Source organism: Halictus rubicundus, chromosome 13, assembly GCF_050948215.1.
Source record: "Halictus rubicundus isolate RS-2024b chromosome 13, iyHalRubi1_principal, whole genome shotgun sequence".
In the NCBI taxonomy this organism is placed as follows: domain Eukaryota; kingdom Metazoa; phylum Arthropoda; class Insecta; order Hymenoptera; family Halictidae; genus Halictus; species Halictus rubicundus.
The window spans coordinates 4,755,160-4,781,998 of NC_135161.1; the positions used below are offsets into that span (position 1 = coordinate 4,755,160).

Here is a 26,839-nt window from a genome sequence, read left to right on the forward strand (position 1 = left end):
AGCAGTGGACATATTAAAAAGATTTAACCAGTTAACTGAGTTCGACGTGTATACACGTCAATCCAAAACTCTATTGCGGTGCGGTTAACGTTAATGAATTGTTAAGTTCTTATCGAATAAAAATGTAATTCTTTCTCATTTTGCTGCACTTTTTTCGTAAAATTAATTATTATAAAATTTATAATCCCATGAGGGATTCTTAAAATTAAACTCCGCAGTTAACTGGTTAAGGGCACCAGCGTATTGGTTTGGGCTTAATAAAATAATTAAAAGCAGAAAGAAGTTTTTATTTCGCTCCTGTGTCTTGCAATCAATGCAAATATTTTTTATTTTGAATAAAGATCCGCAGTCTACTGATCACTTTCTAACTTTTTTATCGTATTCCCGAGGAAATTTCCTATCGATTTAAACAAAAAAAGAAATACTGAAAAATTTCGTTTTACACAAGATTGCCCCCTTAAGGTACAGTTTAAATTTCACGCTGATGGATCCGGTACTTTCTTCGTGGTAAAATGTTGAAGAGCGTAGCAGCTTCGAAAACGAGTTGCAACTCGAAACACCGAGCCACGCACGTTTCAACAATTGATAATTTCGAAAACATTCTAAATTCCAAGTTGAGATTTTGCATAGACGTTTCCGAAGAATCGAATCACAAGATTCCGTAGAAAGAGTTGAATATTTTTAGCGAAGAAGGGAGGCATTTCGCGTTGAATAAAATTTCGAAGAGCACGACGGGTAACGGGAGTAGAGTCGCGGAGAAAATGTATGTCTCGTCTAATTACGGGTAAGAATGAAGCTCTGAGGAAATTTCCTATGGATTAAAAAAAAAAAAATTGCTCAAAAATTTCATTTTGCACAAGGTTCCCCCCTTAAACGATATTGTGCTTATAGCGAGAGGGAGGTCTCGGGACTATGTCGGCAAAATTAAAAAATAATTGAACAACGTACACAAGAACGTGAGAATGATAAAAAGTGTAAAATGATTGATTTAAAAAGCGGTCCGATAACGTTATCGCGCTTAATACGTTTGGTATATTAAATCTCTATTTGATGACACGATTATCACGAGTAAAGGGCCCACCCCATAGGAAGATGATTAAATGAGCCAAGCCACAAGTGGTCTGACGGCTACCGTCTGTTATTACCGTCCCCCCCCCCCCCCATTTGTAAATAGTAGCTGATGGTGTTATGCCTCCATGTATCGTGCCCGTGACGACAGAATTCATAGATCCGTACATAGCAATCTCTTCCCAAAAATGTTTTCCAGTTCATAAAAATGATTTAGAATATTCGAAAATTTATAAAACAGCCCAGGACGTTTACGAACAGTTTAGAAACATTTATCCAATTAACTGCGGAGTTTAATTTTCCTAAAAAAAATCCCTCACGGGGCGCGGAATTAAAATCACGCAATGACGAGTATACATGTCCAACGCAAGACAAATGCTCCTGTTATAAATTTTACGAAAAAATTAAAGCAAAGTGAGAAAGGATTACATTTCTATTTGATAAAAAATTAACAAGTTGCAAAGTACAAGTTACAAGTTACTGTTCTTGAAAACTTAAAAATTGTCAAAAAATAAGAAAATTCGTAAAGAACAAAATTAAACGAAAAAATAATTTTATGAAATTCAGTTTAGTTTCAGTAAAGCATACAAAACAATTCGGAGCATGCATTGGAGAAAATAATCAACTTAGGTTGTAAAATGTAACTGTGCGGGCAATATCCAATACACCAAAGAGAATAATCAAATTAATTTTTTGTCTTTTAAACCAGTAAAAACATTAGAAAAATTTTAAAATGCTGTTACATTATTTTTAACCTATTAAAGATATTAAGAAAGAAAATAAATTTCTATTTCGCTGCATTCTGTTGCGATTCAGGTAGAAAATTATTATTTTGCATAAAGATCTGCAGTCTGCTAATAAGTAATAAATGGGAAACGACGAGATAGGATGTACGATATGATCGATCGGGCTGGCTAAAAATTACTGGGGGCTAGCGTTTCAGCCAATTGTTTCTCAATCCGCAACAGCTTTAGTTGACCATTCGCATTTGCCACGTTTGATTAATTTTAAATGTGAGCGTTCGAATGCGTCCGTGTGCCACGGTATACTTGCTGCAGACTATTGTCTTGACCACTTTGCTTTGGATGGCTCGCGCATTGTTCCATTTCCGAGAGTACTCCTCCCTCGAACCATAAATGCTCGAATTGTTCATTTATTCGTGCATTGTGGAATTAGTTATAGCTTTTTGCCGCGGACCGTTCCTCTAGCGCCGCGCCCAGCTTCTTTATTTTCTTTTAATCAACAGCCGAGTCGAATCTCTCCGGCTAAGTGCTCCTGCCTTTCAACACTGGTTCCAAGACTGTGTCAGCTAAATTAGAAAATCATTCAACAACGTATACAGAATGTTTTTAGTTCGGATCAAAATGCAGATATTAAACTGCATTATTATCGTTCCATGTAATTTTCCACTGCTATTTCAATGGAATTTTGAGATAATATGACATTGATTGAACAACGATTGAACAACGTATACACTATTTACAACGCTTGTAAGTATGTATTATTATTGTTCTACGCAATTTTTCATTGATATTTGGAGGGGATCTCGAAGTAATACTAGGTCCGTACAGGCTTGAAGACTAAGGAAAGGGATCCAATTACTGTGGGAGTACCAATTACTGATAAATATAGATTAAACATAGAAGAATAAAGAACTATTTAAAAAGTGATATATTGAATGGGTGTCTGGAAGAAGGGCCAATGTCGTGATTTTTAGAAAATCCGTAACTTTTTGCGAAACTTATTTTGTTTTAACATTTAATAAAACAAACCGTAAAAAGAGTCTTTTAGTTTTCAATCTTTTTCCAGTGGAAGAAGGGTCTATTTTCAGCTGGCTTATATTAGTACAATTCACGTGTGAGTTCAAAATTTCACTCCTACAAAATTTAAAAAACCTGACATAGGCCCTTCTTCCAGACACCCATTCAATATATTAACTGATTTTAACGAAAAAGATTGAATATCTCTTTTTTAATATTCATTATGCTATAAAAATAAGTATAATTAGTGTAAGCACAGTAATCGGTAGCCATACAGTAATTGGGTCCCTTGCCCTATGTTTAACCCTCCATATGCTATGCCGGAGTCATTCGTGACCCCTCGCGGTAGGGATGAGCTCGAGCGACCATCAGTATGCACTATTTTATTCCGATATAAGACGACGCTTTTTATTTCGAAATATGAAAATCGCTATCCCCTCTTTTTCTTCTTCATCTGAAATACAACGAAAGCCGGTCCCGAGCCATCGCCTTATATCAAAAGAAAACTGTAGTAAAATACCGGCGTGGCGTGGGTCAGAAATGACTCCATTGCATGGGCAACTCGCAGGAGTCCGAGGGTTAATAAAATTTCATCAGTTAGAACCAAGGACCATAACTGTTATAACCTAAAAGAAAAAAAGGCATGGAATAATAAGTATTTCATCGATTAAAATCGTATTGATTACAACTAAGGATTATAAGTAACTCAACATTTTTTCTCTTGTTGGTAAATGTTATTGTTAAGAGAAATTCATTTGGATCACTTATAACAGTTATCAATGAGAGAAATTTATTTCGATCGCTCATAACAGTTATCAATGAGCGAAGTTCATTTCCATCGCTTATAACAGTTATTGACGAAGGAAATTTGTAATAGTTATTATTAAATAGTACACCTTTCAAATGGTAGACAATCAATTATTTAATAAATTTTTTATTCATATAATTAATTGCTACAATCAAAATTCAATGTGACAAACACGAGTTTTTCCAAATTTTCTCCTGACAAATTACACCGCAAATCATCTAACGTTAATTTTAGAGCCAACCTGAGTTGCAGGCACAGCGTGAATTATGCACGCTAGTTTTGGTAAATACGGGGGTCTATATTTCTGATTTTCCCAGTTGAAAAATTTTGAAAAATTTTTTTCAGATTTTGAACTTCTTTCATTGATAACTGTTATGAGCGACTGAAATAAACTTCTTTCATCGATAATTGCTTTGAGCAATCGAAACAGTTTTTCTTCGTCGATAACAGTTATCGAGGAGGATCCAATCTTTTGAACACTAAGAACTGTTATTTGTAACCAAAAAGTATAAAAATCGATATTTTTTAATCATTTTGTTCTTCGAATGTTTTCCTTTATATTTTGTGTAGATTATCTTAAATTTCAATAATCATCAACTTTTTATTAATGATTTTTGTCGTAGAAAATTTCAGAATAACTGTTATTTTTGGTCCCTGGTTAGAACATCATAGTTGCATCGATATACTTGGAATTATGAAGCGTTTAGCGATGCTGGACAGATCATTTGCTCCGATAACGTGTTTAGACAACTCGGTAAGAGTTTGGGGCGGACGACGAAGACGGAGGTAAATAGACGCGGGTGTAGGAGAATAAGGAAAAGTCCTATTGGACAGTTGTTTTCTGGAAGAACGGTTCGCGAATCTGAGTTGGTCTAGGAGGCAAACTGCAACCGTAGCCGCAGTTGGATCCCCCGCGGATGCGGCTGGGAACCGATTCGAGTAGGCATAGTTATGGTACACAGCGAGAGACGAAAAGCAAAGCAGTAGCAGAAGCAGAAGCTTCTCTTCAGGGTTGCTGTGAGAGGCTGAGAGAGGAAGGTATAGGCTGGTAGAGGATGGCGCCGATGCGATGGTGGGAGGGCAGACGTGGCGATCGGTTCGAACAATACCCATTGTCCAGCATATCATTTTCACGATTTTCCATCGGTCGACTTTCAACCGAGGAAGACTTCGTTCGTAGCTACCGATGAATATCGTTCCTCGATTTTCACTACCGCTGCGATACCAGCACCTTCTCGTTTCTCTTTGGTAGACCGCTCGAGCGGATGAAACGAACACAATGCCTTTTGTTTCTCATCCTCGACGCCTATCGACGCGGAGATTCGTCATCCTCGAACAATCCATTTTTTTATCAGCTTTTCAATCTTCCATCCTGTTTACAAAAATCTATTTATTTTGCCAACCGCGAGACTGTGTACACGTACACCGCCTCCCGTCTATATACTCTTTCTTTCTTCCATTCTTTCTTTCATTCCTTCTTTCACTCTCCCCTTTCATCTCACTGTCTCTCTCTTTTTCTTCCACCTGTCCGCCTGCACGCTTCCGATGGATGATGGTTGGTTGAAAATTTACTCGATGCTTGCCAGAAACGATGACAATATTTTTCGAGCATTCCAACGAAAACGCGCGAGCGTAAAAGCTTCAAGGCTGTGCGCAGAGCTCGGTTTCTTCCCAACGTCTGGTGAAGACTTTGCGGACGAATGATGACCATATCAAAAATTGTTTCACAGAAGCGCTTCATCGATACCCCTTCGTAGGCAGAATAAATCCTTTCCGTAAAACAATTTCCAAATATCACCGAATCAACACACCAGTGTCTCAATTAACAAAATGAATATTTCAAACGTTCCTGGATCCAAAAGATCTACAAAAAGGGGGAGAACGTTTGCGAGAATCCGCACTCCAGGAGGACCAATGACGCTGTCCTAAGTGCTGTCCAGCGATCATTCGGATTATCGAAGGGGTTCGAAGAAGGGTGTAGGGTGTCTATTGTATCGAATGAACAGGTGGAAAGGGGGTGGAAAGAAAGGAAGAAGGAAAGAACGAAGGGGTGGGTGGAGGCACAGAGTTGGAGGATTCGGTCCCCCCCCCCCCCCCCCCCCCCGAAACTCTGGAGTGACGGGTAATCATAATTTCGACAGAGTCGGTAGTATTCAGAGATTGAGATATATAATAAGCCCGAGGCTGCGTTCACATCACAGAGAGACAGTCCGATACGAGTGAGTAGGTACATTATACAAACGGAATACCTACCCCAACCTATGCCAACCTACTCGTTCATTGGCATCAAACCAACTACTACTACTAGCATCGCCACCGCCACTACTCACCCTCTTATTGCGTGACTCTATCCTTGAAAGGTATTCTCACTATCTACTGGGTGAGACTATCCAACTATTGCCATCGAATTAACCGTCCCTTCTTTCCTCTTTTTTTCCTAACAAATTCCTTCGATGATTTTCAATCAACTCGCGATGCTAATTCTTCTGAAAATTTCGTTCCTTTCGTCGTACGAGGTATGTCATTGAAAATGGACACGACAAAGGGGGTAGAAACAAATTGATTTATTTACGTTCATGTGTATTTTTTTAAGATTCTCTGTAAAGTTGTATATTATTGATACAATAACCAACACGTTAATTAAAAGAACGGTCCTCAAAGATTCAATAGATTAAAATTTAAAAAAATATATTCGAGTATGTAATTACTCGATCTTCGAAAATTTTCATGAAAAGAATTCGCAAATGTTACAAATAATTCCATTTAAAAGCGACATGAGAATTTTCGATTACGAGCCTTGATCAATTTAGCGGACGGTACGACGCGACGGTATAATAATTGTTACGGAAATGGCAAGTGATTGTCAAGAGACGTCACCCGTTAGATAAGCCTACAGATATTCTGATGCGACAAAGAATTGATACGTTCCTTTCGTAAACGTCTCTCTTTTTTTCTTTCTCTTTCTTCTTTTGGAGCAAAAGTACCGATGGACCGACAATGGAGCACATCTGTAGGTACCACGAAACAATGGCTACCGAGATTGTGGAACCTATTGCGGATAGTATTCCATAATATACCCTGTTGTTTCCGCTCCCTCGGATAGAACTAGCAGCACGCTCGATGAAAATATATGGCCCCCTTTCGAAGGTCTATCCAGACTGACACTACCCGTGCTCGTTCGTTATTTCTCCGTGAATTTTCTTCTCTGCCCCCCCCCCCCTCGGACTTTCCTTTCAATTTTGCTTCTTCCCTTTCATCCACCGTTGCGTCTGCCATCATTTACTTACTAATTTACCATTCGCAATTAATTTTTAACGCTGACGTGGACGAAAACAGAGCAAATTTTACGTCGTCTCGTGAAAATGGCTAAATCGATGTTACTTGGATTACTGTGGGGGTGCCAATTACTGTGCCTATATTAATTATACTTATTTTTAAAGTATAAAGAATATTAAAAAAGAGATTAAATTTTTTTATTAAAATCAGTTAATTGTATATGCTATATATCTCTTTTTTCAATATTTTTTTATGATTTAAAAATAAGTATAATTAATATAGGCACAGTAATACCCCTACAGTAATTGGGTCCCTCACCCAAGTCTTCAAGCCTGTGTTCAAAAGATATTAAATTTTTTTCATTAAAAGCAGTGAATATATGTATATACCATATATTTCTTTTTTAATATTTTTTTATGCTTTAAAAATAAGTATAGTTAATATAGGCACAGTAATTGGTGCCCCTATAGTACTCAAAATAATTATCACTTTTAGCAGCTCCTTCTGGACCTTCGCTGAGGCTTCTAGTAAAGTTCAGACAATGGTACAAATGATATACAACTATAATGCGATCGTAAGTTGGACTGGTGCAGCGCATAAATGTTTAGAGGATCAGATAATTATAATATAGCGTTTTTAGGAAGACTAAATCTATTCATTCCACCGATACATCATTTTTATTAAATTCGTGGGAACGATTAATTGTTTTTGGTACCATGTTGTTATCGTTCGTTTGATTTATATGAGACAAACAGGCTGGCACGAAAGCTCCCTGCCATCTGTCAGAGGAAGAACAAGCTTCGGAAGTTTTAACACCGACTAACGATCCCTACGGATATAGCATGCAATGCATTTTCCTACCTGCGGTTTTGAATTGCCGACTGAATTACTCAGTGGAAAATTTTCTACGACCACAGACGAGGCATAGAAGCACACCGATCACCCAACGTATTTTTTTGTCTCACCACAGACGAGGTATAGAAGCAGGAGAGGAATGAGAGTGCTCACGCCCGGGGTTTCGGCGTTCCCACTTTCGTGACATCGCCGCTTTAGCATGTCACAGAACCGGTCCGTCTTTTAGCATGGCACAGAACCGGTCCGTCTTTTAGCATGACACAGAACCGTGTCGTCTTTCCTGGAACAGAACCGGGCCGTCTTTTAGCATAAAACTGAACGCACATTATTTTTTTAACCAGGATTAGAACGTACAGCTTAATTGTTTTATATGGAATATGTAACTAACATGTAAATCTTGTGTACAAAATCTCTAATTAATATAAATTAAGAATAATATTAATTGTAATGATACGTATTTTATTTTTTTCCAAGTTTGTAGTTGCAAACTCTAGTTAAAAACACATTAGAACTATTTTTAAATAATTTTACTCGAAAACATTCTAGTTTACTCTTTATTTCACCGTTCTACTAATTTTTTATGGGCTGCATTGCAGCTCTGTTTAACACCCCTTTACAACTCAATACCATGGTACCATCCATATTCAAGGAAGAACAATTTTTTGCGACGATCATTGAAAAAACAAAAGTGTTTCCACATTTCAGTCCTTTACCTGTGTTCTGTGTTACATCTGAAGTTTTATGGTACGCTAACAATCGCTATTGAGTCGCAAATCAGACCGTACAAGCGAATGCATGCTCAACTTCCAGAGACCTGCCTCCAAAACTAATTAAAGGAAGTCGACTCGCAGCCGTACTCCACTCAATGACAATTGACACATCGCAGGCAGACACTCAGGAAAGAAAGGCGATACAAGTTTCGGGGAAAGATCCTTGAACAAGGCATCTTAGTGCAGTATCCTGCGAGGCTTTCGTGAGAAAATGAATTCACGGAGTCAGTAGGTGTTGCACAATTTACTTAAGATTAATGATAGTGTAGTAAGTTACCGATACCATGCGTCCTACCCTGTAATTGTCATATGACAATTATGCATCATAATCTGTAATTGTCATATGACAATTATGCGTCATAATCTGTAATTGTGATATGACAATTGTGAATCATAATCTGTAATTGTCATATTACAATTAAGCGTCATAATTTGTAATTGTCATATGACAATAATATCATAGCAATAGCATATCATATTTGGTTTCATTTTAATCAGAAAAATGCCACGAATATGTTGGTAAAAGTTTCATAAAAAATAACGAAAAATAAAGAAGTTTTGTAATTGGATTAGTAGTGGTCTTCTGATCTCACACCGATATAGCCGACAATCTCGGCCCACTCCTCGGCGACGACGGTTCTCGAGTTTCGCTGTCCGCTTCTCCGTGCAACATTATATCGGAGACGGATATTCTCTCCGTTTGAATGCCAGTCATTTTGGTATGCCATAGGTTTCTTATGGCTTTCACGCGTGATGCCTCTTAGGTTTCCAGCATGCCTTGTGTATTTCAAATGGGACGCTCGGCGAGAACCACGATTCGTATGAGTGCCAGTGAAAAGAACGGCGGTAGTGACTTACAACGATAATTTACTGTATCGGTTCTGGCTTATATCGGTTACGGTCACGGTTCTGGAGAATCGATATTATTTCGGTTCTATAACTGTAATTTTTCTGTTTTGGATTTCGGTTTCGGTTCCGGTTCTGTCATTCTGTATTCTGTAAAGTATAGAAATTTGTTTCTATATTCATTATTTGATTTATTATTTCAATAATAATTTATTGTTAAAATAATAGTTTAAATAAATCAATTTTTGTAACGACCAAAGGACATGGAATATATTAGGTCGTGTAATATGAAATGTCGAATTTTTTATCCTTTGCGAAGTCCCAACAGTTCTCTGTAAGTTACTGTTATTTTTTCTTTACTTTTGGATAAGTAAAAAACGTTTGAATCTAAAAATTAATTTTTCTTCTTCATTGAATAATACGTCATTTCATATTACACGATCTAACTCTTTCATATTATAATGTATGCAAGCATACTGTAGGGATATGGTTCGGAATGTCGGGTAGGACGAATATCCCTCGTAGTTTTATCACAGCTAAAACATCTTTATTAAAATCTTCACCCTGGCTCACAATCTCTCGATATCTCTCTATTTCTCGCTAACTCGCAATTTCTCGCTATCTCACGGTTTCTCACTATCTCGCAATTACAACTGCTCTCTCGAATTACAATGTGCCGTCCTTTGTCGCTCGCTCGCTTATATGCCTACATCCGCACGCATACATGTTCACACCGATTTTGGCGGTGAGCGACTTCTCCGCGCGTCCTCGCTAGTGTGTAAATACACGCGTTTTTGCCCTGCTTCTAGCGGCCGCTGCCGGGTTAACCTTGTCAACGGTTTTGCCGTCTCCTACAATACAATGTTTTCTGTCGCAACCTCGCTCGCGTTTGTCTTCTAAAAACAAATTTCTATACACTATAAAAACCAATTTATTTAAAAATTGTTTAAATAATAAATAACAATAAATAACTACTTAAATAATAAATATATAAGGCCGAATACAATACAGAATACAGAATGACAGAACCGAAACCGGAACCGAAATCCAGAATCGAAAAATAACAGTTATAAAACTAAAATAATATCGGTTCTACAGAACCGTGACAGTAACCGATATAATCCAGAACCGATATTCTCATAACAGTTACATCATTTCGGTTCTTCATAACTGTTGCGAGAACAAATTCCAGTCCAAATGATGTCGTGTTTGGACTCATTTTCATCAGGAAAATCCCCACCATTCGCTCGTCATAATTTTATAAATATTGAAAAATCTGAAAGTTTAAACTTTAATTCGTGCGCGATTCTCCATCCGTTTTCATTGTATGCCGTTTGTCAGGCGCTGGGTCTTCGACGTTCGGCGCTCAAAAAGATGACAAAATTATTCGAAGTTCGAATAAATCCGCTTCAAATAAAAAAAAATTATCTTTATTCGTCGGATAAATTCTCGTCGAATAAAATTATTTATTCGATGCTCGTCGAATAACGATCCTTTTTTTATTCGGACCCTCGAATAACGAATAAAAATTTTGTTATCTTTTGCTACATAATGCACATATAATTTATATAACAATATAATATTTATATAATAATTATTGTTCAAAGCAATGTAGTTAATTAATAAGAGGAACAAAGTGATGTCATCCTATAACAATAGCAATACAGTTCTGAACAATGAATTTATTCGCGTATACATGACATTTATAAAGTACATATTAATATTTGGCTGATTACAACATTTCGAATTTTGCAGTTAAACATATTCTTTATTGTACGTACAGTTTCATTCATTTGGTATTTATACCCAACATAAAGTTTAACTAATAATAATTGAAATTAATATTTGAAATCGTTAAAGCGTTTTATATATATTGGGTTTTATATATTTTATATATATATATATATATATATATATAGCTATATATCATTAGATTCAAAGATCTTGAATTAATTGACTACGAATAATAAGCAACGTATGTATTCACAAATAAAATATAATTTTCAACGAAAATATAGAATATAAAAAAAGTTCGTAACACTTAAATTCATAAAGTAACACAGAAAAATATATCACAAAAGCACATTTCCTTTAAATGTATCTGGATGCATCTATTGTGACAAATACATGTTTATCACTTTGTTAACGAACCATTCCTCACTGAACTCTAAATGGTTCCCAGGAACTGAGAGGAAATGGATTTTTCCTGAATCATCTAGTGCTTTCAATCCCAAACGATCCTAAAAAGATAGTACATTACTTGTTCGCTTCTCGCCAACTTTCTATTCAAAAAGAGATTGTGAATTATTCATTTCGTACCTCACGATATAGATCAGTCTGTTCAAGAGTTTGAATCTCTTTTGCTTGTCCGGGCGCATAGAACCCAAACCACTCGGTTTCTCGTGGTGTAACTACGGTATCATTATCAAATCTTACCAATACCATAGTTTGTAATTTTTGAAGATTGTTTATGTAGGTCTGGAAATAAAATTTGAATGCTTTGTTAAAATATTCTTTTTCTATTCGCAATAAAAATGAATAACCTGATTAATATGTAGTTCGTTGTTAATGTCAGACAAGAATATACTGCTACGCTTATATTCCTCCTCTTGATATGGATCGTGCCAATAAGTAGACTGTATAAATCTTTCCTGAATAACTCTAAAATGAGATTAAATATTACTATATGTATTTTTTCATTGAATTCAAAAGAAAATATTCAACGTTAAAATGAAAATTTAAAAACGAATATACTAGTAATAAACTACCTTAAGTATGCTCCATATTTAATTGCACTAGCTACACGGTAGCAAATGAAGTTACTCATATTGCCACAGTTTGGCAGTCCAAAAACACCTTGATGCTGACCACCCAAAGAAATAAAATTCTTAACTGGTGGATCAGGACATCTTTGAATCACAGCTCTCCTGTAATAAATAATTTTGATTTGTACCTTATACTTTAATTCTTCGAGGATCTAAATATTTTTACATGGAACCAAGGTGTGCGGTGTAGATGCTTCTAAATTAGTTCCAAACGTTTAAAGATAATACATACAAAAATTGAGCACCCTGCGAGAACCCGATAGCATTGTAACCATTCTTCAAATGTTCATTCTCTGATATGAGATCACAGACTGTTGATACTTGTTGATTAATGTTTCCAAGATAACCACCCTCCACATCCTAAAACATTTTAGTATTTCTATAAAAATCCTGAAATGTTAATTTGTTGTAACAAGCGTTGCTCTTGTAATAGTTTATACTTTAATACTTACTTCTGCAACACTATGACCCATACGGATGGAATAAACATGAATGTTGGGCAATTTCTCTTCTATTAGCTTCCTTATTGCTCCCAAACTAAATGAAAAGCAACAACTATCACCTAAAATGTTAAAACAAGATAGAAATTATTGCAGTAATATCGAAATTACGTGACAATAAAAGTTTTACCCATTCCATGCCATAAAACAACTGGAGTATAACAGTTCACTGTACAAATGTACAAGAAAATTGGTAGGATCAAAGTGGGTTTTCCCAATGTAATCATTGCGAGTTTTCTGTAAAATAAAGAATATTAATTGGCATTAGTATATCATTTTTATTATCCTCAATTCACCATTCCTGATTAAAGATTTACTTACAATGAAACTAGGTCTTATAGAAGAAAGTTATTGATTTCAAAATGGATTTGTTTATGATAAATATGTAAGTACGTTAAGATTTTCAATATTATCTTCACTTATATATCGTATAGATTAATGAGTAATCGATGTTCGCAGATGAACTTTGCTACACACCCTTGTTATTTACTTATACATAGCAGTACATATGTGGTGCCTGTAAGTAAAAAGCGGCACGAAATATTTATGTAGTTAGACCGTAGACTTAGCGCAATCTTCAATCAGCGCCGTACTTTGTAGTAGCAAAACGCTCAAACCGTTAGCCAAACCATACCGACAGACAAGTAATTTTTTTTTACTATCTTGGCTTTAGGCCATTTCAAAATTGGTACAATCAGAGAGGAATTCCTCTCTGGTACAATTCATCAAATTGGTCTATGGCCCCGCTACCTTGTCATCATAATATAGATACGTGAGATAATAATATAAACAGAGAGGAATGAGAGTGCTCACGCCCGGGTTTTCGGCGTTCCCGATATAGTGCTGACATCTGCTCAGCCTTAGCATGGCACAGAACCGGTCAGTCTTTCCTGGAACAGAACCGGTCAGTCTTTTAGCATGGCACAGAACCGGTCAGTCTTTCCTGGGACAGAACCGGTCAGTCTTTTAGCATAAAACTGAACGCACATTATTTTTTTAACCAGGATTAGAACGTACAGCTTAATTGTTGTATATGAAATATGTAACTAACATGTAAATCTTGTGTACAAAATCTCTAATTAATATAAATTAAGAATAATATTAATTGTAATGATACGTATTTTATTTTTTTTCCAAGTTTGTAGTTGCAAACTTTAGTTGTAAAAAATGGAAAATCCGGAAAAATTCGAACAAATACAGATCTCATATCGAAGTTTAAAAGCGACCAAACTGAATATTAATCTAATAATGAGCTATTGTCATCAACACTATCTTAAATTTTTTCATATATATAGCTACTGTTATTATTAATTAAAAAAAATTTTCTTTCATGAACAAATATTTTTTCCACCTCAGCGCCATAAGATTTTTACTAGATGACTTTAAAAACACATTAGAACTATTTTTAAATAATTTTACTCGAAAACATTCTAGTTTACTCTTTATTTCACCGTTCTACTAATTTTTTATGGGCTGCATTGCAGCTCTGTTTAACACCCCTTTACAACCCAATACCATGGTACCATCCATATTCAAGGAAAAACAATTTTTTGCGACGATCATTGAAAAAATAAAAGTGTTTCCTTCATTTCAGTCCTTTAGTGCGTTGGTGACGTAGCGCCCAGCACACCTGCCTGTGTTCTGTGTCACATCTGGAGTTTTATGGTACGCTAACAATCCCTATTGAGTCGCAAGCCAGACCATACAAACGAATGCATCCACAACTTCCGGAGACCTGCCTCCAAAACTAATTAAAGGAAGGCTAGACATGCAGTGTGTACTAAACTCCTCAAAAGAGGTGGATTCCAGTCGCTCGTGTCATAAACCGCATTCGATACTTCATCGACAGGGTGATCTTACATATTTCTGTAACAGTTCCTGAACACATTATCATTCATCTGAAACTGCTTTGTACGACATTACACACGCCACATAATTTTTATTTTCTAATTTTGTCAAAGTAGTATATATAACAGAATCATACAAGTGTCTACAATTACTTGAAATCCAAAATACAGAGCGTTTCTTCCTCTGCGACTGTAAAAAAAGGACTTTAAAAGAATGTTAAGATAACAGGTGGGCTGTCCTTCCAAAAGGCACCTGTGGCCAGAGTTGGGCATTATTTAGATAAAAAATTATTTAAATAACGATTCGAATAAAAGATACTTTATCTTTATTCGTTATTCGAAGCGGATTTATTCTTCTATCTTTTATCTGTATCTTTTATTCGAAGGCTTGGAATAAATCTTCGAATAACTTTTGCCGAGCGCCGAGCATCAAAGACTCAGCGACGACAGACGACATACAATGTAAGCGAATGGAGAATCGCGCACGTATGAAAGTTTAAACTTTTAGATTTTTCAATATATCCTCATGAAATTGTGACGAGCGAATGGAGGGGATTTTCCTGATGAAAATGAGGTCAAATTCGAGTGTAATCGAACAAGTTTCACTGATATGTAATGTTACGATAAGAATTACAATCTCATTAAAGACAGTCCAAATGATGTCGTGTTTGGACTCATTTCGATCGGAACAAGCTCTACAACTCATTCGTCTTAACAATATTGTTCTGATTAAAAACATACAACCATAAATTGCCAATAATGCGGGATTCTCCATCCGCTTACATTGTATACCGTTTGGCAGTCGCTGGGTCTTCGACGTTCAGCGCTCGTCGGTCCTCGTCAGCCGTCGTCGCCGTTTATTCGTCGAGCTGGCAAAAGTTATCCGAAGATTTATTCGAAGCCTTCGAATAAATCTACGGATAAAAATATTAAATACATTCCAATTTGTACCGTGTTTAGTGTCATTTTAATCAGAAGAATGCCACGAATTAGTTGGCGCAAGTCCCATAAAAAAATAATGAAATATAAAGAAGTTTTGCAATTGTATTGGTAGTTGTTTCACACCGATATCTCGCGACTCTACGAGCTCGGGACTTCAAAGACCAGCGACCGACCAACAGCCTACAATGTAAGCAGATGGAGAATCGAGAATTATTGGCAATTTATGCTTTCATGTTTTTAATCAGAACAATATTGTTGATACGAATTGAAAAATGAGTCCAAACACGACATCATTTGGACTGTCTTTAATGAGATTGTAATTTTTATCGCAACATTACGTATCAGTGAAACTTGTTCGATTACACTCGAATTTGACCTCATTTTCATCAGGAAAATCTCCTCCATTCGCTCGTCACAATTTTATGAGGATATATTGAAAAATCTAAAAGTTTAAACTTTCATACGTGCGCGATTCTCTATCCGCTTACATTGTATGTCGTCTGTCGAAGCTGGGTCTTGGAAGCTCGGCGCTCGGCAAAAGTTATTCGAACATTTATTCGAAGCCTTCGAATAAAAGATACAGATGAAAGATGAAAAAATTTCTCGAAGTTTGAATAAATCCGCTTCGAATAAAAAAAAGTATCTGTATTCGTCGGATAAATTCTCGTCGAATAAAATTATTTATTCGATACTCGTCGAATAAAGATACTTTTCTTATTCGAACCTTCGAATAACGAATAAAGATAGAGTATCTTTTATTCGAATCGTTATTTAAATAATTTTTTATCGAAATAATGCCCAACTCTGCTTTTGACCATCTTATCCGGATTAGTCTTAAAAATCAACAAAAAAAAAAAAAATTATGTAAAAAATATAGAACATATTTTAGTATACGCCATTAAACCCGATCTTTAAAAAAGATTTCTAGTCCAAATTTCGCATTGATATCTTTTTTAGTTTAAAAGTTGTAGCAAAATGTGCGCCTCGCCGAACCGGGAATCGATTGCGGCTCAGGCGCTCGAAACTTCGGTAACGTGAATTCGGCGGAACGCGTCGAACAGTCGAGCTGGCATCTCACACGGACAGAATAGAGGTACGCTTGCGTGTAGCGCGTGCGTAGTAGAAGCAACGTAAGGAGACGTACTGTTGCCTTCGTCGTTCATTTTCTCACTACAAACGTGAAAGAAAATAATGCAACTACGTTCTCAGTCAGTAGTGAAATAGATTGACATCTTGCAAAAAAGATCAACTACATAATTATTGATTTATTAATTCTTAACTCTTTCGAATTTTACAACTAATATTAATTGATATTTTGGATGATTCTTTAAAGCTAAAGTTTATGTTTTTTAAATGAAATATACATGAAAATATATAGTAAATTTCAATTTAATTTCTTTTTCAAGTTCAGTTACAAAATATATTCAAAATGGTTGCGTATTAATAGTGTCAAAAAATTGTAGAAATGCGAATAATAATTATACGTATGGAGAATTGTTATTTACGTTCAAGGTTTATGAAAATTGTATTTCTATAATTTGGAAACGTAGTATCTATATTTATTAATATTGTATTGATAAAGATAATTGTAGATATATAACATAATGACATCAAATAAAAAAATATAATTTGAACCTATAGTCATAACATCAGATATGTACATAACTCGTCAATCATTTGTATTTGACCAGATTTGATCATTTTTGTGGATCTAGTTCCAATATTTATCGTTCGTCAGCGTAGAGGGCGTAAGAAAACCAGTTGTTTACATGTGAGACACGAAACCCCATATGGTGATTGGTCTACTCCTATACCTCGTCTGTGCTGCAGCCAAGCTCGCATATGCGAGCCGAGCTCGGGTCGAGTCGAGCCGGGACTCGCTTTTCGAGTCGAGTCGAGTACTCGCACGATGCGAGCTGCTCGCAACGAAGCGAACGGCTCGAAATAAAATCAGGCGTAAAATGACATGATGCGAGTTACAGCGGGAAGATCAGCACATCGATATTATCAAGCATTTTAGTATATTGACAATGCTAAATGTTTGCGATGTTTTATTATATATTTTGATAGTGAAATGTTGATTCAGAATTTGTATAACCCTTATTGAAAATAATTATGCAATAACAACTATTTCCTAGATTTATGTAAATAACTAGATGTGAAGAACGGTATTTTATATATTCCTTTATATTATACTCCGGGGTTCAGTGTACAGTCGTAAAAATGTGTTGTTGCAAAATTGTTTATAATGTTGAAAATTAACGTTAAACTTCGTTAAATAGTTTTTGAAAGGAATGGATATATAAATATTGTATAATATTGATATGTATTTGTACGCATTCGTGCCAATATGTGCCAGTCTAGAACCTTTCACACAAGTTGGAAGTTCCAACAGCCTGTCATTCGGTACTGTGCACGTATAGGCGATAAGATTTAAAAGGGCATAGCCGATTAAGATGGTCAAAACAATTGGAACCGCAAAAAGATTCCATTTCAAACAGTATTGATTTCTTGATTTTCTGGAAATGACAGAAGTGGATTTCAAAATTCTTTTCACGGAATCTTACCAATTTTCACAAGCAATTTCATATCTGGCGGAAATCGTGGACGAACACAATAATATAAATATTCATCGCCTAATCAATGTTACTTCAATATTTTTAGAACATTAAAAAAATATTGTTAAAATCACATGAATAAATAATATAAGAAATTGAAAAAATAAAGATGATGTATGGGAAAAAACATTTACCACCGACGGGATAAGAACCCCAGCGTATCCGCTCCTTAGTTCGACGTCTGGCGATGTTACAAAACTTTACGAACATTCTGGTATATATCACACAAAATACAATTTATTCTTTCTCTTAAATCACATTTCTTAGGTCAAACAATTACTTGTTTCAATTTAATAATGCTAAAAATTACTTAATATATATCTGCGATAAAACCAACAAATGTAACTTTCCTCCTAATAGCAAAAACGTCGAAAAAATTCGGTTTTTATTGTTTTTTGACGATGATGTCTCACAACAAAAAATCTAAAAAAAATTGACAACACTGCCTGTTATAGTACTTTAACAAGGAACTAAACAGTAGAATAGCATGTTTTCACATTTTTGAGAAATCTGCATTTTTCCGATTTTTTGGAGGTTTTTCATTTTTTTACGACCACAGTTTGTAACAAAAAAATCTGAAAAAATTATCAAAAGTCAGCCTTAGAATCCAAAATATGTCACATTTTTTCAGAATTTTAGGAAGCACCAGAGTGCGGAAAATACGCGGAGAAGCGCGAAATCTAATTTACCCTGTAACCAACCTCATGGGCAAGATAGGGGGTTGAAATTTTACTCAGAGGGGTTTTTCTTAGTCAGCTTTCGAATTGTTCATTAATCATTGAAAAACCTCTAAGGGCAGTTTTGACCATAAATCGGCTAGGTCCTTTTAAAAGGATCTGATGTCTACGTTCAACACTCGTCATACTTTCTGTTTAGTTAATATTTTAATGTTTGTAAAAAGTTTACCGATTTTCATCTCGAAATCTTTTTTCAATTTGCAATTGTTGGCTCTTCTCCGTGGATAACAGTCGATCTTTTATACGATGGTCCAAAATCATGCTAACTACCAAATAATTCGTAGTGGCAGCAAAGTTAAATCTACTTCCTAGCTCGACAATTAACGCAATTATATAACGCAATTTTTCCTGATTTTTCATTACATGTCATCTAGTAGCTGTCTAGAAGCTGAAGTCGTTTGGTCGATTTATAAAAAAAGTTATTCTGATTTAAAGTGTCTGCCATCAATTATGAGACTGACTGCATAATGTATAACGAGAAGCGGCCGCACGTTTCTCGCTAAGCAACCTGCGCTATCTCCATGTTTATAATTGTGTAGTGTGAAAATGGTTTACTGCCTTTTTGGTTCGTTATCTCGACCATTTCTTCTAAAAAGTGTACTTCCGTACAATGGGACAGTAGGGCTCTCATCAGCGAGCTAAGGTTTATGACCGGATCGCCTGCACGCGCCCACTTAGGTCACCCGCTCTGAGTATTTGATCTACCTGCACGCGTATGCGTTTTGCTCTTCCCTCCCCATCGAGCCACTAGCTAGTTATTCATTATCGAAAAATATAAAAGTCTAAGACAATCTATTCTCAGGTTAGTTAGCTCAGATTCTGTCAAACAGTTTTTCTCAGCTTACCAGAATTCAGTCTTTTGACCTTTGGTGCGAGTACCAGTGTGGCGGCCTGTGCAAAGAGCACGCCGACGAACCGCCAGCATACATTGTAGACGCGGCGGCTACCTCGTATAAATACACATCAATATTATACAATATTTATATATCCATTCCTTCAAAAACTATTTAACGAAGTTTAACGTTAATTTTCAACATTATAAACAATTTTGCAACAACACATTTTTACGACTGTATACTGAACCCCGGAGTATAATATAAAGGAATATATAAAATACCGTTCTTCACATCTAGTTATTTACATAAATCTAGGAAATAGTTGTTATTGCATAATTATTTTCAATAAGGGTTATACAAATTCTGAATCAACATTTCACTATCAAAATATATAATAAAACATCGCAAACATTTAGCATTGTCAATATACTAAAATGCTTGATAATATCGATGTGCTGATCTTCCCGCTGTAACTCGCATCATGTCATTTTACGCCTGATTTTATTTCGAGCCGTTCGCTTCGTTGCGAGTAGCTCGCATCGGTGCGAGTACTCGACTCGACTCGCACAATCGAGCCGAGCTAAGCTCGGCTCGCATTTTCGGGTACTCGCACAGCCCTACAACACACTGTATTGGTAAAACAGAGGAAGAGAGAATGTACGGACGTACGACAACGTGGATGGCGCTGTCGTAGCTTCGTTCGAATAGCTGTGCCGCGGCACACTCACCCACCGCCTGATCAGCGTGTACGTGTGCCGACGGCGATCGCAAGGGTCAGGGATGCCTGGAAATATTTCCCAATAATGCAGTCACGGGACTTGTCAATGGTGAAAAGAGCTAGATGAAAGTTCTATCTAGGGTGGAAAGGTCCTCAGAAGTCGTACTTTTGCATCATTGAGAAACGGTTAGCAATATTCGGCAGCACGTCGTTTCTCAGGGAGGCTATGGGAACTGACATGGCGGCACACTCACACACCGCCTGGTCGGCGTGCACGTGTGCCTACGAGGGCTGGAAGGGTCTGGAATTCCGCAACCCATTTCTCTATAATACAGGGATGTGAATTTTCAGTAATGGTTCGCACTAGATAAAAGGATCAACCTAACATGCTGAATCCCTCGAAAATACGTAAAAATTATTGTTTGCGAAATGTAACAAATAGTTTGACAAACTATATTTAAATAAATGATTCTTTTCTAGTTTTTATCTCTAGATACAAGTGAACGCATTCTAAATATTTTCAGTAAAAATTTGCTTTCTATAACTCCGTGCCGTGACATTGACACTGGAGGGTGTCATAAATTAGCCCTCCCACGACACTGTCCCGCCGAAGACGAAAGAACTTTCCTGTAACCTCGGTGCAAAACACAGTCATTCTCTAAAGTCTGAAACATCACCGCATCGCACGAATGTACGATTGCCTAGTAAATATGATCCAAATTATATCATGTTTGGTGTCAATTTTATCAGGAAAATGACACGAATGTGTTGAGAGAAGTTTCATGAATATACAGTAAAGATTCGAGTTTTGTCACTTTTTCGGTTCTTCAGAGTGACAAATCCGGGGAACGTCGGACGTTTCTCGCCGGCGTCCCAGGTGGTGACGGCGAAACTCGAGAACCGTCGCGGCCACAACATTGTCGCGTATATCGGTGTGAGGCTAGAAGACCACTACTAATCCAATTACAAAACTTCTTTATTTTTCATTATTTTTTTATGAAACTTTTACCAACATATTCGTGGCATTTTTCCGATTAAAATGACACCAAATATGATATAATTCCTATGATATTTACCTGTATAATGAACGATGAAAGTTACTTCCCATAACAATTACATTAACGAAAAATTAGTGTAAATGTGATCCGAATTATAACGCGTTTGGTATCATTTTAATCAGAATAATGCCACGAATACATTGGTGAAAGTCTCATAAAAAAATAATTAATAATAAAGAAGTTACATTTTTCATTTAAAGGCCTGCGCTCACGCGAGCTTTGATCTTTTCCGAACGCTTCGACTCGTCGCGTCTCTTTCTTCCTCATACGCTGTCCTTCTCTGTGTTCGAAACTTTTAATGCTTGTTACACACGTAAATATCATCGGAATTATATCATATTTGGTGTCATTTTAATCGGAAAAATGCCACGAATATGTTGGTAAAAGTTTCATAAAAAAATAATGAAAAATAAAGAAGTTTTGTAATTGGATTAGTAGTGGTCTTCTAGCCTCACACCGATATACGCGACAATGTTGTGGCCGCGTCGCGCCGGTTCCCGAGTGGTGTGAGGTGTCCGGGTGACAATAGCTGGGAACGTCGGGAGTGTCATAAGTCGAATCTTCACTGTATTATGAAAAACAAAAGAATTGGGACATTGCATTAGTATTGTCTCACCGATATACCTGACCCCGCATAATGTTACACTCTTCGGCGGTCTAGCTTCTGGCCCCTTTGAAAGGTAGACACTTGGGGGCGTCATAAATTACCCGTTCTCCGATAGTGTCCTGCCGAAGACGAAAGAGCTGGCATGCAGCCTCGGTGCGAAACACAGTCATTCTCTGAAATCTGAAACATCGTCGCTTCGAACAAATGTACGAATGCGTAGTAAATATGATCCAAATTATATCATGTTTGGTGTCATTTTTATCAGAAACATTCCACAAATGTGTTTAGAGAGGTTTCATGAAAAAATAATGGAAAACAAAAAAGATTATGACATTCCATCGGGATTGTCTTACCGATATACCTGACCTTGCACAATGTTACACCCTTCGGCGGTCTAGCTTCTGGGACTTTCGACAGGTACACGCTTGAGGGTGTCAGAAACTAGCCCTCCCAATATAACCCCAGATAAAAGAGCTAAGGGGCACAGAATGCCTGTGGGATTAGGACAAGTTTCACCGATACGTAATGTTACGATAAAAATTACAATCTCATTAAAGACAGTTCAAATGATGCTTCATGTTTTTAATCTATTTATTAATACATGCTTTTATTTTTTTATGCTTTTATGTTTTTAATCAGAACAATATTGTTAATACGAATGACTTCTAGAGCTTATCTAGAGCATTTGGACCGTCTTTAATGAGATTGTAATTTTAACTTTTAAATTTTAATACAAATTTTTTTATCTTTCATTCGTTATTCGAAATTTTTATTTCGATAACTATTTTGCCCAACTCTGCGTATTGATAATATCATTAAAATATACTTACGAAGTTACATACGCCTAGAAGGTATGACAAGAAGGTAAATTATGACAATTTTTTGAGGAGTGCGGTAACTTCGTGAGGATATTTTAATGATATTATCGATACGTATGCAACTTCATTCGAAACAAATTCGTCGGAATTCCAGAAATATTTAATTTAATTTAATTTAATTTAATTTAATTTAATTTAATTTAATTTAATTTAATTTAATACAAAATTTAATGCAAATAAAGATTATGCACATGTTTGCTACATATACCTACTGTAATTATAAAAAAAACCAAGTATATTAAAAGTTACGTTATAAGTTATGAATGAAGTACCGTTATTACCATTATGTATTTCATAAAAACGCAGAAACTCTCGGACCCCGCGTACCGTCAGGCCGGCCAGACAATGCATACAGAAATCCATATAAAATGCGGAACATTGCAAGCGTAGTCGGCCTGGCCGTTCGGTGTGCCGGTCGTTGGGTGTAACATGGGTCAGGTATATCGGTGGACAATACTAATGCAATGTCATCATTTTTTTTGTTTTTCCTTATTTTTTCATGATACCTCTCTCAACACATTCGTGGAATGTTTCTGATAAAAATGATACCAAACATGGTATAATTTGTATCATATTTACTATGCATTCGTACATTTGTTCGGAGCGACGATGTTTCAGACTTTAGAGAATGACTGTGTTTTGCACTGAGGTTACAGGAAAGTTCTTTCGTCTTCGGCGAGACAGTGTCGTGGGAGGGCTAATTTATGACACCCTCCAGTGTCAATGTTATGGAGCGGGCCATCGACGCAAGATACTAATTCGCAACAGGTTGCTTTCAAACCATTAGAGATATTGAAATCAAATTTTTACAGAAAATATTTAGAATATATTCATTTTTATCTGGAGATAAAAACTAGAAAAAATCAATTGATAAATATAGTTTGCCCAACTATTTGTTACATTTCGCGAACAATAATTTTTAGGGATTTTTGAGGGATTCAGCATGTCAGGTTGATCTTTTTATCTAGTGCCATTACTGAAAATTCACATCCTTGTATTATCCAACCTTCCAAGATGCTAATTGGCTAAAGCGCTTTTCACTATGAAAAAGTCCCGTCTCTGCATTATTGGGAAATGGTTAGTGGCATCCTAGACCCTTGCGATCGCCGTCGGCACACGTACACGCCGACCAGGCGGTGTGTGAGTGTGCCGCCATGTCAGTTCCCATAGCCTCCCTGAGAAACGACGTGCTGCCGAATATTGCTAACCATTTCTCGATGACGCAAAAGTAGGATTTCTGAGTACCTTTTCACCCTAGATTGAACCTTTATCTAGCTCTTTTCACTATGGAAAAGTCCCGTCTCTGCATTATTGGGAAATATTTCCAGGCATCCCGGACCCTTGCGATCGCCGTCGCACACGTACACAGATCGGGAACATAGTACAGCGCTCGTAGCGAAAAATGTCGGAACTATATTTTGATGAAATACTCAATGATCTAATTTTTCTGGGTGCCCGCTTTCATTTGTTTGATACGTAAGCATACAACGTGATCGGCGTGGCATTGAGTTCCTATATGTTCCCGCTAGGGTGGAAAGGTCCAACGAACTCCATACGAGCTCTGAATCTCTCGATATTTACGATAATGTCACTCGACAAGCAGTATGCTGCTGAATATTGCAAATTACGGCTAAAAAACGCAAAAGTACGACTTCTGAGGACCTTTTCACCCTAGATTGAACTTTTATCTGGCGATTTTGACTACAGAACAGTACTATTTTTGCATTGTTAACAAATGAGAGCGGGCCTCCTGTACCCTTGCAAAACTCGGGTACGTGTGCGGAACTAGGGAGGGGATGCACTCACACAATCTTGAGCCGTGCCCACCGCTCGAAGGGCACCTTACGTAAATCTAATCAAACTAATTTTAATTTAACGTCCTATTGTGAATTGAATCTTATCACCTGCATCACGACACATGAGACTAAAGTCAGAGGAAACGCGATTCTCTGAATCCACGTCAAAACCGAATTATCGTAGGGCGACAATCCAGTCAAACACGTCGCAGAATAGAAGAGTTTGTAGTTTCCTTGAAATACTTCCATTTCGACCGATGCTAAACAACGTCTGCTCTAAAATTCTTATGTATCATCTAACTACACCTCGATCGCATATCGTATTCATGCTATAATTCTATCTGAATTATTTCTGACGGCTCTTCTGTCGTTCGAAATTGACCGTAATTGGTTGAAATGCAGTGCTCCGTTCTCGGAATCGATCGATTTGATTAGCGAACTCAAGATAATGACAGTAAAACATAAGACACTGTAAATACCAGTATGTCACGACCGTGTTCTGCGTCGCGTTACTCCAAGTAAACAAATGCAACAGATTAAAGTAGGAATATTAATATAATTTAGTTCAGTCATTCTATTTATTGTTATCTCTTTTTGACAACTATTTTTTTAGCGCGACTATTAAATCTCCGTTTTCAAAAGTAATTCTACGTACAGTATTGATTCAAAGAATTGGATATTTGTCAGACAATAACAAGCATAATGACTCAAATACGGTACAGCACTTGATATTCTCATAGTTGTCAGAAATGAAGGGCCAGTTTATGACAAGTGCACCTATGACTGTCGTAAATTCTATGTATTACAAAAATCTTGACTGACACGGGAAGCTATTACGAAACGTGATTCCCCGCATAAAAGTATGGGGAAAACCGGCAGGTACGCCGGCCTGGCAGGTATAATTAGGCTGACAGTCTGCATCACCCAACATTTGATGTGCAGATGGTAATCACGTTTCGTAATACGGGCCTCTAGGACTGTTTTTGAGAAAGTCGCCGTAACGATGCCTTCCGTAATTGCTCATGAGTCATAAAACATTCATTTACAAAGGTTGCGTGCCGGGAGCATCCCACGGTTTCCAATCGATGGGTCTCGGACGACCGGGGATCCAGGTATTCTCACCAATTCCCCATACTTTTAAATTCACGAGTTTGATAGCTTCCCGTGTCAGTCAAGATTTTTGTAATACATAGAATTTACGACAGTCATAGGTGCACTTGTCATAAACTGGCCCTTCATTTCTGACAACTATGAGAATATCAAGTGCTGTACCGTATTTGAGTCATTATGCTTGTTATTGTCTGACAAATATTCAATTCTTTGAATCAATACTGTACGTACAATTACTTTTGAAAACGGAGATTTAATAGTCGCGCTAAAAAAATAGTTGTCAAAAAGAGATAACAATAAATAGAATGACTGAACTAAATTATATTAATATTTCTACTTTAATCTGTTGCATTTGTTTACTTGGAGTAACGCGACGCAGAACACGGTCGTGACATACTGGTATTTACAGTGTCTTATGTTTTACTGTCATTATCTTGAGTTCGCTAATCAAATCGATCGATTCCGAGAACGGAGCACTGCATTTCAACCAATTAAGGTCAATTTCGAACGACAGAAGAGCCGTCAGAAATAATTCAGATAGAATTATAGCATGAATACGATATGCGATCGAGGTGTGGTTAGATGATACATAAGAATTTTAGAGCAGACGTTGTTTAGCATCGGTCGAAATGGAAGTATTTCATGGAAACTACAAAATCTTCTATTCTGGGACGTGTTTGACTGGATTGTCGCCCTACGATAATTCGGTTTTGGCGTGGATTCAGAGAATCGTGTTTCCTCTGAGTCTAGTCGCATTTTTCGTGATCCAGGTGATAAGATTCAATTCACAATAGGACGTTAAATTAAAATTAGTTTGATTAGATTTACGTAAGGTGCCCTTCGAGCGTTAAAAGCCAAGACTCCATAGATTCGCGATAAGTTAGAGTGACCACGTTACCGACAAAAATAGGTGAAAAATGGTTTTACGTGCGTTAACTTTTCGTCCTTATATGAAAATATTTTCTCCTGGGAAAGGGCTCATTC

General features: G+C 36.7%; 2 protein-coding genes across 2 annotated transcripts in view; both read right to left on the reverse strand.

Moving 5' to 3' along the window:
• The window catches only part of LOC143360130 (uncharacterized), a 131,218-nt gene that overhangs the window by 72,537 nt on the left and 31,842 nt on the right, over nt 1-26,839 (reverse strand). The gene's annotated exons all lie outside the window — the stretch shown is intronic.
• Nucleotides 11,364-13,232, reverse strand: Ppt1 (Palmitoyl-protein thioesterase 1). Its single transcript, XM_076799588.1, has 8 exons — nt 13,030-13,232; nt 12,839-12,945; nt 12,661-12,770; nt 12,441-12,568; nt 12,152-12,310; nt 11,927-12,044; nt 11,703-11,861; nt 11,364-11,623 (listed from the first exon to the last, which is right to left on the reverse strand). The coding sequence occupies exons 2-8, from the start codon at nt 12,933-12,935 to the stop codon at nt 11,495-11,497; spliced, it is 900 nt and encodes a 299-aa protein (XP_076655703.1). The 5' UTR covers nt 12,936-12,945; nt 13,030-13,232; the 3' UTR covers nt 11,364-11,494.